General features: G+C 41.3%; 1 protein-coding gene across 1 annotated transcript; it reads right to left on the minus strand.

Moving 5' to 3' along the window:
* Positions 1-8,038: 8,038 nt before the first annotated feature.
* On the minus strand, positions 8,039-12,775 carry chrna9a (cholinergic receptor, nicotinic, alpha 9a). The gene is made up of 6 exons (XM_044027366.1): positions 12,637-12,775; positions 12,003-12,157; positions 11,722-11,902; positions 10,751-11,102; positions 9,163-9,755; positions 8,039-9,071 (listed from the first exon to the last, which is right to left on the minus strand). The coding sequence occupies exons 1-6, from the start codon at positions 12,730-12,732 to the stop codon at positions 8,901-8,903; spliced, it is 1,548 nt and encodes a 515-aa protein (XP_043883301.1). The 5' UTR covers positions 12,733-12,775; the 3' UTR covers positions 8,039-8,900.
* Positions 12,776-13,783: the final 1,008 nt, after the last annotated feature.

Below are 13,783 nucleotides of genomic sequence, written 5' to 3' on the forward strand. Positions count from 1 at the left end.
CGCCTGCTCCTGCGCTCAGCCATTCAAAATAAAAGGACCACAATCACAAGAGGGGGAATAGTCAGTGAGCCACTGAGCCTGCTGTCGCTGCTCCTGACAAATCTGTGCTGCTGCTGCTCCAAGTGCAGAGCAGACTTACTGATGCACCAGCAGCTGACCACAGATACTCTGACCACAGAGCGCAGAGGCGCGCAGAGGCGCGCAGGACGCACGGAGTAGTTTTTTAAAGCACTGCTGTGATGTCCCATCTCTTATTTACTTATTTTTCCCATTATAATCCCACTCCGAATGGGAATAAACATAAGGAGGTGGGGAAGAATTGTATACCACCAGAACATCACTATAACATATATACAAAAGTAGAACATCATGTACAATCACATAAGAGCATGCTGTCCCCAAATCAGAGAAGTCTTTACTGAAATGTACAGTCAAGAAGCTGTAGATCAATAGTTATATACTTCAATTTCAATATATGATCTTATGGATGTCCTTGGTCCATTGCCTCGATAATTATAGTAAACAGTATAGAGTTTTGAAAAAGTGAAAACACAAAGCATATGCAAAGTTCTTGATCTTCTTTTTTTCTTGTGAACTGCTTTGGTTAGTTGCATTTTCATAATACCATAAGTGGGATGATTTCGTCTTGAATTGTACAAAGTTGTATGTTCATTTCTTGAGTATATGGGCCACAGGTTTGTGCACAAATGCAGAAAATTCCTGTTTGAATAGATTTAAGTGTTTGCAGGGCAAACAGCTCTGTTACTGGCTGAAATATTTTAGGGTTTTTTCTTCCCTCATTCATGCAACACAGTTTATTTAGGCTGTTTAAACGTGCAAATGTGTTGGCTTTAATTCAAATTTCACAAGCACACACATGAATACATTATTACACAATGTGGTGTATTCTCTTTTAAGAAGCCATGGTCTCCCTTTCCTTCTCATCGTCTTGTTCAGTGGCTCCCAGCAGGCAGGTTTCGAGCAGAGCCTTTATTACACTGAATGGGTCACAGTTGGCAGCAGGACGTCTGTCCTCAAAGTACCCACAGCCCTTGCGAAACACATGGCCTGGGATGCGCACACTGACATCACGACGGCCTACAGCTGAAGAGAATTTATTGAATTCTGAAGTAGTCTTCTGACCGGTGAGGCGTCGTTTGTTGTCAGCGCCACCATGTGGATCGTAGACAGACAGGTGCTGAGAATGATGCTTGCTCAGTCTGCTGATCGCCCCCTCGATGTACCTGCAACATCGACAGATTTAATCTATGCATCTAGTTCCCAGTCCTCTCCACAGCCAACTCTGCCTCAAGCCTGATTTTGAAAAAGAAGTGGGCTGAGAGTTGAATGAGGGAGAGGGGGAGGGAGGGAGGGGGTGTGGTCTAGTAGTAAAATATGTTACAACTGTCAAATGGTGCTTTTACATTATATTTCAGTTCAACATTGTTCAGTTTGATTCCTGTGTCGGACGTCGTGCTCATGACTCTTCCAGTGAGCTGAACCAATACTGTGTCTGTCAACGTCAGACACAGTATTGGTTCAGCTCTCTTGGAACCTTTTAGCAGGTACTAAAAAAAAGCACCAGATACCAGGTACTATGAGCCGAGCCGTGCTAGAACTGTATAGCAGAAATGCTCCACATGAAAATGCTGCTCACACTGTGCTTCATGTGGTGGAAAATGTATAATTTCAATTCTTGCATAAAATAAAATCAGTTTAGAGGTTTAGATACATCATTACATTACTCCACATTATGGAGACTTGTATTGCTAATATGGACGAAGACCAAGTGTCCATAAAACAAATAATTCAGTTGTAATTAAAAAGACAACATTTAATGGTTAGAATTATTCAAAGCTATGAAAACCCAATTGTTTTTATTTTAAAGCAATCGTTCACTCATAAAACGCCATTTCTGAACAAAAGCCCTCGTAAACAGGACCCTTGAGGTTAGGTCTGTGTCCCCTGTAAACTTACTGAAGTCCCCCTTCACTCCTCATCTCCTTAGTGCTGAAGTTGATGTGGCAGCCTGATGTAGCGCTGCTTTCATCAGCAGGTTTCACATCTAAGGAGGCAACAGCATCAAAATCTTCACACACGCGGTGCAGAATGTAACGGGCCATCCACAGATGGTCCCCCAATTCGGTGCCTTCACAAGGGCCGACCTGGAACTCCCACTGATCAGGCAAACAGAAATACAGTGATCACATGGACCAAATAAGACATTCTTCATTCTGGTTTTGTGCAGAATCAACAATGAGGCCTTGAGGTGAGGTTTATCTAGTGATTTGTTTATGCTGGCCTTTATTTGGATCCTTAAAGTGTAATTACAGGCAGGAAATACATAGATGGGTAAGTTACATGTAAAGGCTCTGAGCCAGAATCAGACACTGAGGTGCATATGTTTATAGATCTTAACCACTGCAATATTAAAAACTAAACACAGTAAAATATAAAATGTTGATGTCATATGAATTTAGGGATTGTACCAGTTGACTATGTTCGAATAGCCAAAACTTTTATTAAACCTAACTTTTTGTATTTGTCAAAATGTTGTCTGAGCAGCAGTTTTTGGCGACTCGTGTCTCTTTGGCTGAGAACAATTACCATGATGGTTAAAGAGCAACACTAGAAAAAAAAAATTCATACCTGGGAGCCTAATGTCTCTGAATTGGTGCCACCGATCTTTACACCTGCATACAGACAGGCTCTGTAGTGACAGATAGAGATGTCTCTACCATACACGTTGTCACTGCCCACAGCACAACTGACTGAGAGTAAAACCAGCACAAAAGAGGTTTTGGTGAGGAAACTGTTTCAATCAAAAGTCACAGTCATGATTTGAACTGTTCTACTGAATTTGAATTACAAGTTTTATCATTACACTTAAACTGCTAATAGGTTTTTCTTGTATAACTTGAGTATTCTTAATTTCACCTCCTCTAAACTTCCACCCTTGAGCTGGCTGACCGTACGGCTTTCCATCCGAACCACACAGCATGTACTCCTGCTCCATTCCAAACCAGGGCTCAAACTCTTTCACTTCCTCCCTCACTTTAACACACGGCGAACGCTGACTATTTCCTGTCATTAGAAAAATAAAAACAGTCAAACACGAGGCTAAGAATCATCAGGAGCTGTTAAGTTGATTTTGTGCAGTGATCTCTTACCTGTTGGAACATATTTATCAGTGAGCACTTCACACAGCACCAGTTTATTCGGGTCAAGCGTGAAAGGATCTCGAAACATTCTGACCGGGACCAAAATTTGTTCATTTAAAGCATTCGAGGCAGTGTCCCACTCAGGTATATCTTTAAGAAAAAGAGTCATGTAACAGAAACATGTCTGACACCATATCTGTATAAAGCATGTTTCAATGTTCAGTCTTCTACTGTACCTCTGATTCCTGCTGGCTCTTGTTGTAGAGTCCTGGTTTTACTCAGTAGATTTTCCTTGTCTTCATTAATCCAAACATATGTGACCTGGGACTCTGCACCAAGGGTAAGAGACAGATAGTGCTTTCTGGTTGTCTTGTGAAGACTGAGAGTTTCTGGAAGGAGCGACATGATGATTTTTTTTTTTTCTTCAGACACTTTGAACAGAGCAGTCCTGCTTGCAGACAGATAATCACCCTGGTGTGATTTGGTTCCTAGACATGTATTATTATATATCCTAGATTCATATATTAACATCATTTCTGATGGTAATGATTTTAAAACCTTATCTTAATCTTGCTGTAGGGCTTCATAGTAGTAATGTAGTAATTTATGTTAAGATGACAGGGAAAAGGGGACATATTCTTCACACCAAATTTTTTCAATGACGTACATTAAAACCCAGAAAAATCTCTGGGTAAATGTGAGAAAAGATCAAATTAAAAAACAATCAATTGTCGTCTTGTCGACTTGTCGTCACAATGCTTATCATAAATATCCTAAAGAGAAATTTAAAGCAAAAGTTCAAAATTCATAGTTTCTAATGCCCTTTATGCACTCCCTGAATTTTAACAGCTTGTGGCTGTAACTAAGCACTACATGAATGTTTTCCAACTCAATAGCTCGACAAACCTAATGCCTTTTGAAATTGATACCGTTCAAATCTATAGAAACACAAGATATAAAATGATTATACTCAAATATTTTATTTATTTATGTGTGAAACAGAAACTGGTGGAATCTGTCTCAATTTTTGATATGAATGCCTCTGCTTATTGTACGACAGACATTCATCACAGAGTGTGCTTATTTTACTCACCCCTGTGTATTCTGTTCTGAGTGAAATGGTCATCGTTACGTGGTCGTCTCCTCAGTCAGTCAGTTCATCTATAAAACCATGCTGGGCAAAATTCCTTCATACTTAACTTATTTTTATATACAATGGAAACATGGAGATCATCACTTTTGGTCTTTGGTCTGATTGTGATTTGTTGTTCCTAACGTTCATACTGAAATGAAATGGAACCATTTGCAGTCTGATCTAAACCTTCAAACCCCAGACGCCCAGTGTTTTGCATGAGCAGTGTTTTAATGTATTCTAACTGGAACTGCTGCAACTGTCTTGGCTTCCCTTGTAAAATGATTTACATGCATTTTGACTGTTAAAATATGCTGCCACCACAGTGTAAATATAACACTATTCTTCCTTCAACACCTGAGGAGATAGTGTAGTGTGTGGACAATGGATACATTCTCTACTGTGAAGACTTCCTTGAATGATGAGTGCATCAGGAATCATTTACACGTCAGGCTTTCATGTCAGTGTCAGCACAGAAGAGGAGGATTTTCACTTATACACAGAATCCATTAATTCAGGAGATATTATATTTATTTACATCTCATATCCAGTACATGTCTTTATATTACCTTAACCAAAACCTAATTGTAACCTATGCCATAAAAACTTAGCCTTAATCTTAAAGTCTAACGATATACATACTAGCGCATTGCCTGTGTTCCTCTAAGTAAGATAAACCACCTTAAAATGTTCTTATTCAGGTCCCCACAACATGAGTAAAACACACACACACACACATTTATGGGCACATATGGCTAACGTTACAGCATCAGCGAGGAAGACTGAAATTGTAATGGTAAAAAGTGTTTTGTGTAAATACAGGTTTAGATGATGGAGTCAGAGGCAGAGTCTAAAGCAGAAGGCGGGGAGCTCATAATCAGATTATCTCCCACTATTTTTGTGGATTTGCTGATCTAGGACACACTGGAATTACATCCATTTGTTGAAATGAAAATTGCTTTTCATGTGGCATTCATTTATTTCCTCTCCTTAACTGTGAGTTAGTGGTTCAATGAAATAATAATTGTAATTTTACAATCACAACAGAGTAAAATACTGTAAATGCTGGCAATATAAATATTCATGCCATTACTGCAAACAAATGTGAACTCCAATACTTCCTAAAGCTGCGTTCAGGCCCACCAGCCCCATCGCTTGTGCATATCCAGTCACAGTTGTCAACACGCTGTGTTTCTTTGCAGAACACATGTTGTCTGTCTGATCGCACATCTCTGGACACTTTTTGTCACACTGTTTTTGCAACATAGAGATTTCTTTGAAATATCTTTCTCTCACGCACTGTAGTATCTCCTCCAGCTGTTGCTTGAGACTTTCTTTGTGTGCTTTATGTTTCTCCATCTTCATCTTGATAAGTTTTAGCTCGTTGCTCAGAGCCTCGGTCTTCCTTTTCTCTGCTCTGTGGTTTTCCGTGTGTTTGTCCAGTTCTCGCCGATTCTTAACCCTTTCATTCCTGAGCATGTCCTCCATTCGCTTTTTTTCCTCCTCCTCTTTCCGTCTCTGCTCCTCCAAGCTAATGATGAGTTTCTCCAGCTGTTTCTGCAAAGCTTCCTCTTTCATCAGGTTTTCCACTCTATCCTTTTGCATCTTCTCCTCCATTGCTCTTCTACTTTTCTCCTCTTGCTTAGCTTGCTCCTCCAGGAGTTTTGTAACCATGTCAAGCTTTTTTTGAAGAGCTTCCTTCTTCTTCTCCTCCTCTTGACGTATCTCTGTTATTCTAATCATATCCTGTATCTCTCTCTCCTCCTTCTCCTTCCTGTTATTTTCCTCAATCTCTCGTTTAAAGGCCTCCACTCGTTGTCTTACCAGTTTCTCATCTTCTTGCTTCTCCAGCTCCCGTTTTTTCTTCAGCTTCTCTATCTCTCTTTTCGTATTTTGCAGAACAACTTCCAGCTCTCCTTCATACCACTCTTTTATTGCAGCCTCCTGTTTCTTTTTTTCAAGCTCCTCCTTCTCATTCTGCAGCCTCCTCTCCTCCTGCAGCTCCAGCACCAGCTCTTCCTCTGCTTTTTGGAGAACCTTGCTGGTGTAGTAACTTCCTTCATTACTCTGCATCAGGGCGTCCACTATGGTGAGCAGCTCATGCACCTGCCCCTTGTCCTTGGAGTTGTGGTTGTTGAAGACACAGTACCTGCCCCCACATTCATCCACCAACTCAGCCAGATCTTTGCACCTGTCAATCAGACACTCCTTCACAGATGTTCCTTTCTGCAGAAGGTCGCCATGGGTGAAAACCACAACTGTAAAATGCAGAGCCTTAGAGCCCAACGCCTGTTTGAACTGTCGCACTGCCTCCTTCTCCTCCTGAGTGAACCTCCCAATGTGAATAACAAGTAGGAATACATGGGGCCCAGGATACAGGAGGCTGACACTTCTCCTTAGCTCCCTTTGCACATCCTGCAGAGTCTGATGAGTGTCCAGCAGGCCTGGGGTGTCCACGAGTACCAGGTGCTTCCCACGAACATCTCCATTGACACTGCGACAGTGCTGCGTGACGGAAGAGCTGTAAACCATTGAGTCAAAGGCCTTACGACCCAAGATGGAGTTGGCAGTGGAGCTTTTTCCACTGCCGGTCTTCCCAAGCAAAACTATTCTGAGCTGAGTCGTGGACGGAGGTGGCTTCCTGGCTGAAGAGGCAAAAAATCAGAAAGATTGTGAGAAAAATAAGGTGAAGTTAACATTGTTTCCATAATGTGGACAACTGCCTTTGGCTCCATATGAAAGCACAGCATATACACACAAACACTTCATTGTACTTGACTTAACCCTAACCCTCTTTTAGGCATTTTTTGTGGACCGTAACTAACATTGGTTTAACAAGAAAGAAAGACAGAAAAAAAGAGACATTTACCTGCAAAAGTGTTGGTAGACAGTTGCTTGCCGATGACTGACATTTTGTTTCTGTTCATTCTGCTCCTTGAACTGGGAACAAATGACTGCAGTTCGTCTCTATTTAGATTCTGGCATGGTGGGCGTGTCTGTCTCTGTGAAACACTAAATCCCGTCTAAATTCTAATATCATCATCATTCTCTAAATCCACATGCTCTGCTGCACTGTCTGAAGATAGATCGATAGATACTTTATTGATCCCAAAGGAAATTCAAGTCAAAGACTTTAAATTTAGCCTTGTGGGAGGGGGCTTATCTGAGCAGTGATCAGTGTAATCAACATCCAACAGACTATTCACGGGACGGTTGTATTGTTTGATCTTAGAAGGAAGTTGATTAGTTGTTGATCAAGAGCCGCCAGGTATTAATGCCCCTTTTCCTGCCAGTGTCACATGACTGGACAATAATGCTGACAGGCAAGCACTTGACACTGCTGAAGGATAAAAAATAAGCAATGATGCAAATTTCAAGGATTGAGGAAACTTCCTGAGCAAAAACGACTATTTGACTCCAGACCAGTGTGTACAGATATGTACTGTATGTATTCCACTAGATGGAGGCAAAGTTCAATTCAACTAATCTGACGTGTGATTTGGGGAGAGTCACAAACAAAAATGACCTGACAAACTTTGTTTTACAGAATTTATCAGTTCTTAAAATATACTTTGTACTTTGCTGATATTGAACAATCTCCCCGTATTTTGTGTCCCTTGTGAATAACTGCTTACACTGTACTGTTTGCACTACCCTAGTCCCACTGTATACATAATGTATACACACGTGGATGTCTCTATATTATTTTATATTGAATGCGATGAATTAGGATGTATCTTTTTTTTTAATGAGCAAAGCGAAATAACACCTTGTATGCACTAAAGCAATACTTTTTTTTTCAGAAAAAGCATGTAGACATAAATGAACAATTTATAAGCAAAAGCATTATCGTGTCGTGAATAAAACATGTAAAACTCTGGATACAAGCTTTAAGGTCTAAATGTTGCATTATCAGTGTAGGGCTCTTTTCAAACACACATGAAAATGCCTCTTTTCACTAAATATGTCACATTCACTACTCACAATCATAAAAGACAGAAAAATCGCATACGCTATCACCTGGCTTTAATGTCTAAAGCTTGTGGCGTGATTCACTATTTGGTTACAGCCGGTAGAATGTCTCACTGACCTTTGCCCTGTTTGTTAAATGACCTTCAAGGTTGTTTTACAGGTATTTAGGTTATTCAACTGATGCTATCATTGTAACTGTCTCTGGAAAACAGTTTCTTCTGGTTGCTTTAAATGTAATGTAAATAATGAAATGCCTATAGCTGGATTTCTGGCTGTTGGCTCATCAATAATAGAAAGATCATGCATGTTCAAGGCGAGGCCCAGATTGTCTTACCACTCCAGTGCTCATGACACATGGAAGTAGATCTGACTTTAACTAACTGAGAGCCTTGTGTGATTCTGTTTGTAAATGGATGTGTTGTGTGCAGTGACCTTGTGTCAAAGCAAAAAACAACAACATGTAACCCACACAAGCACACAACACAACACTGGTGTATCAATTGCAAGCTTATTTTAGACAAAAACAGTTTTAGAGTTTTTAAAGTAGAAATGAGGTAACTCTGGAGTAACACTAAGGTCCAGCAACGTCCGGGAATAAATGTTTCAATGAAGGTCAAAAGGAGAGGATTGGGATGTCAGGAGGCCTTGGCAATGATGAGGATGCTCATGAGGAAGACCATAATGAAGAAGATCCACATGAAAAAACGATCCATCACCTTGGCAACCTTCTTCCACTCTGCTACCTTGACACATGTAGCTCTCTGCTCACGGAAGCAGTTGGCGATATATTGGATGTTGCTCACCACCTAAGGTAAAATCAGGCAGATAGGACTTAAAGGACTTCAATTAACTGTGATCAGAAATGTAGGTAAAGCAAGCAGTGGTAATTTCATGTACCTTTTCATGCTGGCGACAGGTACAGCAGCAGGGACAGGCAGGGATTTGATACTTCTCTGTTGGATAAAGGAGCTGCTCCTTCAGCACCTGATTGAGGTGCTGCAGGTTTTGTGGATGAGAAGGGACCTGATGGTCCAGTTCATCTTGTCTGATGTGATGGTAGTGCTTTCTCTCACCCCTCTCCAGTCTGGAAGCGTGGTTGTTATGGTTGTTGTAATGATGATGATTCTTGTTCTTGGCAGAGCCATTCACTTGACTTTTGTGATGCACATTGTTATGATGCACACTGTGGCCATTGCTGTACTTGTATTGGTCATGATTGTGGCTACTTTCATGGAAATTGTCCTCATAGTAACAGCCTTTATCGCCTAAGGGTTCCTCAGGGTACAGTGGTGTCCGTTCAGTCTCTGGTGTGGTGCAGTTCTCCCCCACCTCATAGACGAAGAAGATTTTGGACATGTAGTCGATGATGAGCACCTTGGCCCAGTGAGGCACCGGCTTGGCCTCAGCACCACAGAAATGAATGTTCATAATGAAGATGGTCAGAGAGGTAGAGGCTGTGATCATAGTCATGGTGGCGATGTAGTATTTTCCTTGGGGGAAGAACAGAGAGAAAAAGGTTCTATGAAAGGGAATGGGCCCTTTGCACAGCAGCCATTTTAAACAGCTGACAGTTAGAATAATCGAATGCTAGCTTCCACAGTTTCTGGGTGTGTGTTGTTTCACTGTCACACTGTCCTGCCTGACATTAATCGAACAGAGCCATTGTTATATGATCAGTATCACCTATGCTTGGCCTGCTAAAACATCAGATAACATTTGTATTCTATTTGTATGTGGCCTTATGTGACCCCTTAGCTGAGTGATAACAGCACATATCACATGGGTGATAAGCCCTGAGCAGTTGGTCACTCCTGCTTTCAGAGATCTATTGCATGTCTCTTCCCAATTCTTTCACCCTGTGTCCTGTCTCTATCCCTCTATCTCTCACTGTCTCCATGCAAATAAGTGCAGCAACGAATAGAGCTACAAAAATGTTGGCCTCAAAGCAAGAAAACTCCTAATCAAGAGCTTTTCTTTGTGGAGTTTGCAAGTTCCACTGTGTTCGGGTGGGTTTTGCCTGCAATATGTTGTCACTCAATGTCAACTGCAGCCCCCTCCCCTTCAAACTTCATACAAATACACAAAGTACAATGTGTGTGGATTGATATTACCTCAAAAATATGAGCTACTCAGTCAACATTATTAGATCATTAATCAGTATTACAAGCTTTTAAATCAACGTCATGAGACAGGGCGTAGACATTATGAGCTTTTAGGCCAAGATGGAGATTCATTCTTTACAGGTAGTGTAGAGTCACCAGGTAACCTGATGTTCATGTATTTGGGCCAAGGAAGAAACTGAATACCCAGAAAAAAATAACACGGACACAGGAAGAACATGCAAACTCCATATAGAAGGGCGCGGCCAAGCCTTCTTGCTTTGAGGCAAACATTATGTTTGCTAACAACATCTGGTATATCTGACTTCTTCATGCTTTTCCTGGTACAAGAATAATTCAACAAATATACCAAGACAAATGCAAACCTATATATGGCATGCTTTCTGCAGGAGGCATGCTCTCAGCCACCAGCAACTGGAACACAGTGAGTGCCAGCAGCACCGTGACTCCAAGGGATACCTTCTCCCCAGAGTCGGCCGGCAGGTAGAAACCCAGTGGGGCGAGAAATGAGATGAGGAAGCAGGGCAGGAGCAAGTTGAAGATGTAGAAAGAGGAGCGGCGCTTCAGGAGCAAGGTGTAGGTGATTTCAGTGTAGGGGTCAGAGCAGCAGCCATACATCATAACATTTCTGACTGCAGGCATGCCATGGCACTCCCATTCCACATTGTCCACAAAGTCAGACAAGTCTCCACTGTCCATGCCCAAACTGATGTCCACCTGTATGGAGGATACACAGACAGTGACAGTTGAGGACTTTTCTATTGTATTTAGCAAATATATGTAAACGAGTAGAATGTGACGCTCACAACGCGCTAAAAGAAGTTGGGACAGTTTGCAAGACTCATACAAGTAACACTGTTCTGGAAGGTTCCACAGGTTAAATGGCAGAGAGAAAGGGTGTCGAATGTGTGTGAACATTGAGCCCAAATGTATAACACAGACGTATTCAAGGTCATAAATCCATAATCGAATTTAAAAAAAAAACGCATCTGGGAAATTTCCCATATTTATATTTCAAAATATTTAGAAGACCATTGTAGTAATCCAGAGGCTGGTATGTCCTGTGTGGTGATAAATACTCTGAACGAGTAATGCAACATGGAAACCAAGAAAAGCAACCAAAAAAATATATTGGTTCGCTCTTTTTAGAAAACAAGTGTGTCAGAAAATTGGATTGGTATCTGTCATTAATATACCAAGTTTCAGCAATATACTAAGTATTTCATGGACAGCACAAAAGTCAATCAAGGAGTAAAATGTCATGAAAGTAAAGTTATTTGAGGTTTAGTCATGATTTCCTCTAATTCTCTCCCCACATTACACTGTTTATACGCACTTGGTTGCCATTATAGGTCCAGGAGCCAAAGGTGAGGTTACACTGCTGCCAGTCAAAGGGGAAGTAAGCGACATCCACAACACATGTGCTCTTTGTGATGGCAGGAGAGTCCCAGATGATCTCTCCATTATAACGCAGCTTTACATTAGTGCTGGATGGATCTGACGAGTCCTCATCTGCTCTACACAGACATCGAGTGAAAAAGACACATTTGAAGGTATTTGTCTGCACCACATCACTCTTGTTATATATATACTGTCTATGACTGTCTCATGACTGACTTGTTGTAGAGGACAATGTCCGGCTTCCAAACCAGGTCACTGGGGATGTTGATCATCTCCAGGTCATCATAGTCCTCCTTTTCCCACTTCAGGTAAGCATCGTACCAGACCTTCCTGATCCACAGGTATGTGGTTAGAACCTGGTTCCTCTCATCCTGCACAGAGAGAGATCACGATGATTAAACTGAATAACTTCATATTCCAGTACAGTGAGTGTGATGATAGATAAACTATAAAAACTTTAAACTATGAACTTAAAACATTAAAAATGTTAAAGCTTTACGGAAGGATGGGTTATGATCAAATGAATGGGTTATGATAGAGAGAAAGATATATGAATGATGACTTTATGACAATAATATCCTGTTCTACACAGTGGTGCAGTGATAAAACGTGCAATAGATTTAAAACAGGTGCAGAATATTGAGTGTTTGTAACCTATATTTTTAACCAGAGTTGAATTATCTAAAGAGATATGGAGTAGCATCTAAAGACAGTTGGTATAATATGGATTCAATGGGTAAAAAGCGGTATGTAATTACAAGTATAAATCACAGAGATAACAAATAAGTACTTGTTTCTGATCTATGTTAGTCCGTGAAATGCACAGCATTAAAGTTTCCTCTCTATTCACCATGTCTTTGATCTGTGACAGCGTGATCTGCAGCGAGACGTTCAGGGCTTTGTCTGTATCATCCACGGGTCTCAGAGCATTGGAGTAGTTCTCCATCAAGTCATTCAGGAGTTTGTAGGCATAATGACCCTGGGCACCCTGGGACACTGAGTGAGCAAGAGCAAGAGCAGAGCGGAGCAGAGGGTGGGTACAGCACGCAAAGACCAAACATCAAACTCAAACATCACGCAGAACTGACCTTGCACCAAAAGACTGATCCAAACCATCAGCACTGCCTTCCTCATTTTCAGCCTGACACGAGCTGAGGGATCAATTATTCAGCAAAGCACTCACTGACAGAGCTGGGGCCAAAATCTTCTGTCACTCTATTCTGATCTCCATTTTCTTCCTGTGAGGTTGAGCAAGATGAGGCCACAGAAAATGCTCAAACTCTTACATCCTCTCAGACGCTCTGAATGCTTGAGTGGTTGTTAGTCGCCGGTAGTCTCTGTCACCATGTCTCTCTGTGTGATCGCTGCTCTGGAACAGGACCTGGGGGCTATCATTCACACACAAACACACACACATATAGGTAAAGTGCAGTATCGAATAGCCCACAGGCAGCACAGGATGAAATGTGATGCCTGATGCTCTATCCTCTTGTGTGCTTGACCAGCTGTACAGCACACACACAGGTTTGCACAGCTATCCTTTCAAGGACTTGCACTGACTTGCATTCATTTGGACAACCTAAACAAAGCATTATCCCTGATCTTAACCATATCCGGGTAATGACTAACCCTAACTTTAATCGAACCACAATTCAAATCTTAGCACTAGACTTAACCAGTTCCTCAGAAATTAGGTTCTGCCTCATAAAGACCAGGTTTTGTTTTTCTCCATAGGGTATACTGGTCCTGACAAGGTCAGTGTTTTTGCCAGAAAAGCTCCCTAAAGTTAACAAATACAAGTACACACACACACACACACACACACACAGTACAACACATGCACACACCTTACTGCGTTACACAGTCACACAGTACAGTGACACTTACTTACCCACACACATGTGTCAATGATGATGTGACACATGTCAAACATATCACATGATAATGAACATAACACAGACCTGGGGTCAGGTTTCAGGGGTCAGGTTTCAGGGGTC

The sequence above is a fragment of the Solea senegalensis genome, linkage group LG6 (assembly GCF_019176455.1).
Source record: "Solea senegalensis isolate Sse05_10M linkage group LG6, IFAPA_SoseM_1, whole genome shotgun sequence".
NCBI lineage: Eukaryota > Metazoa > Chordata > Actinopteri > Pleuronectiformes > Soleidae > Solea > Solea senegalensis.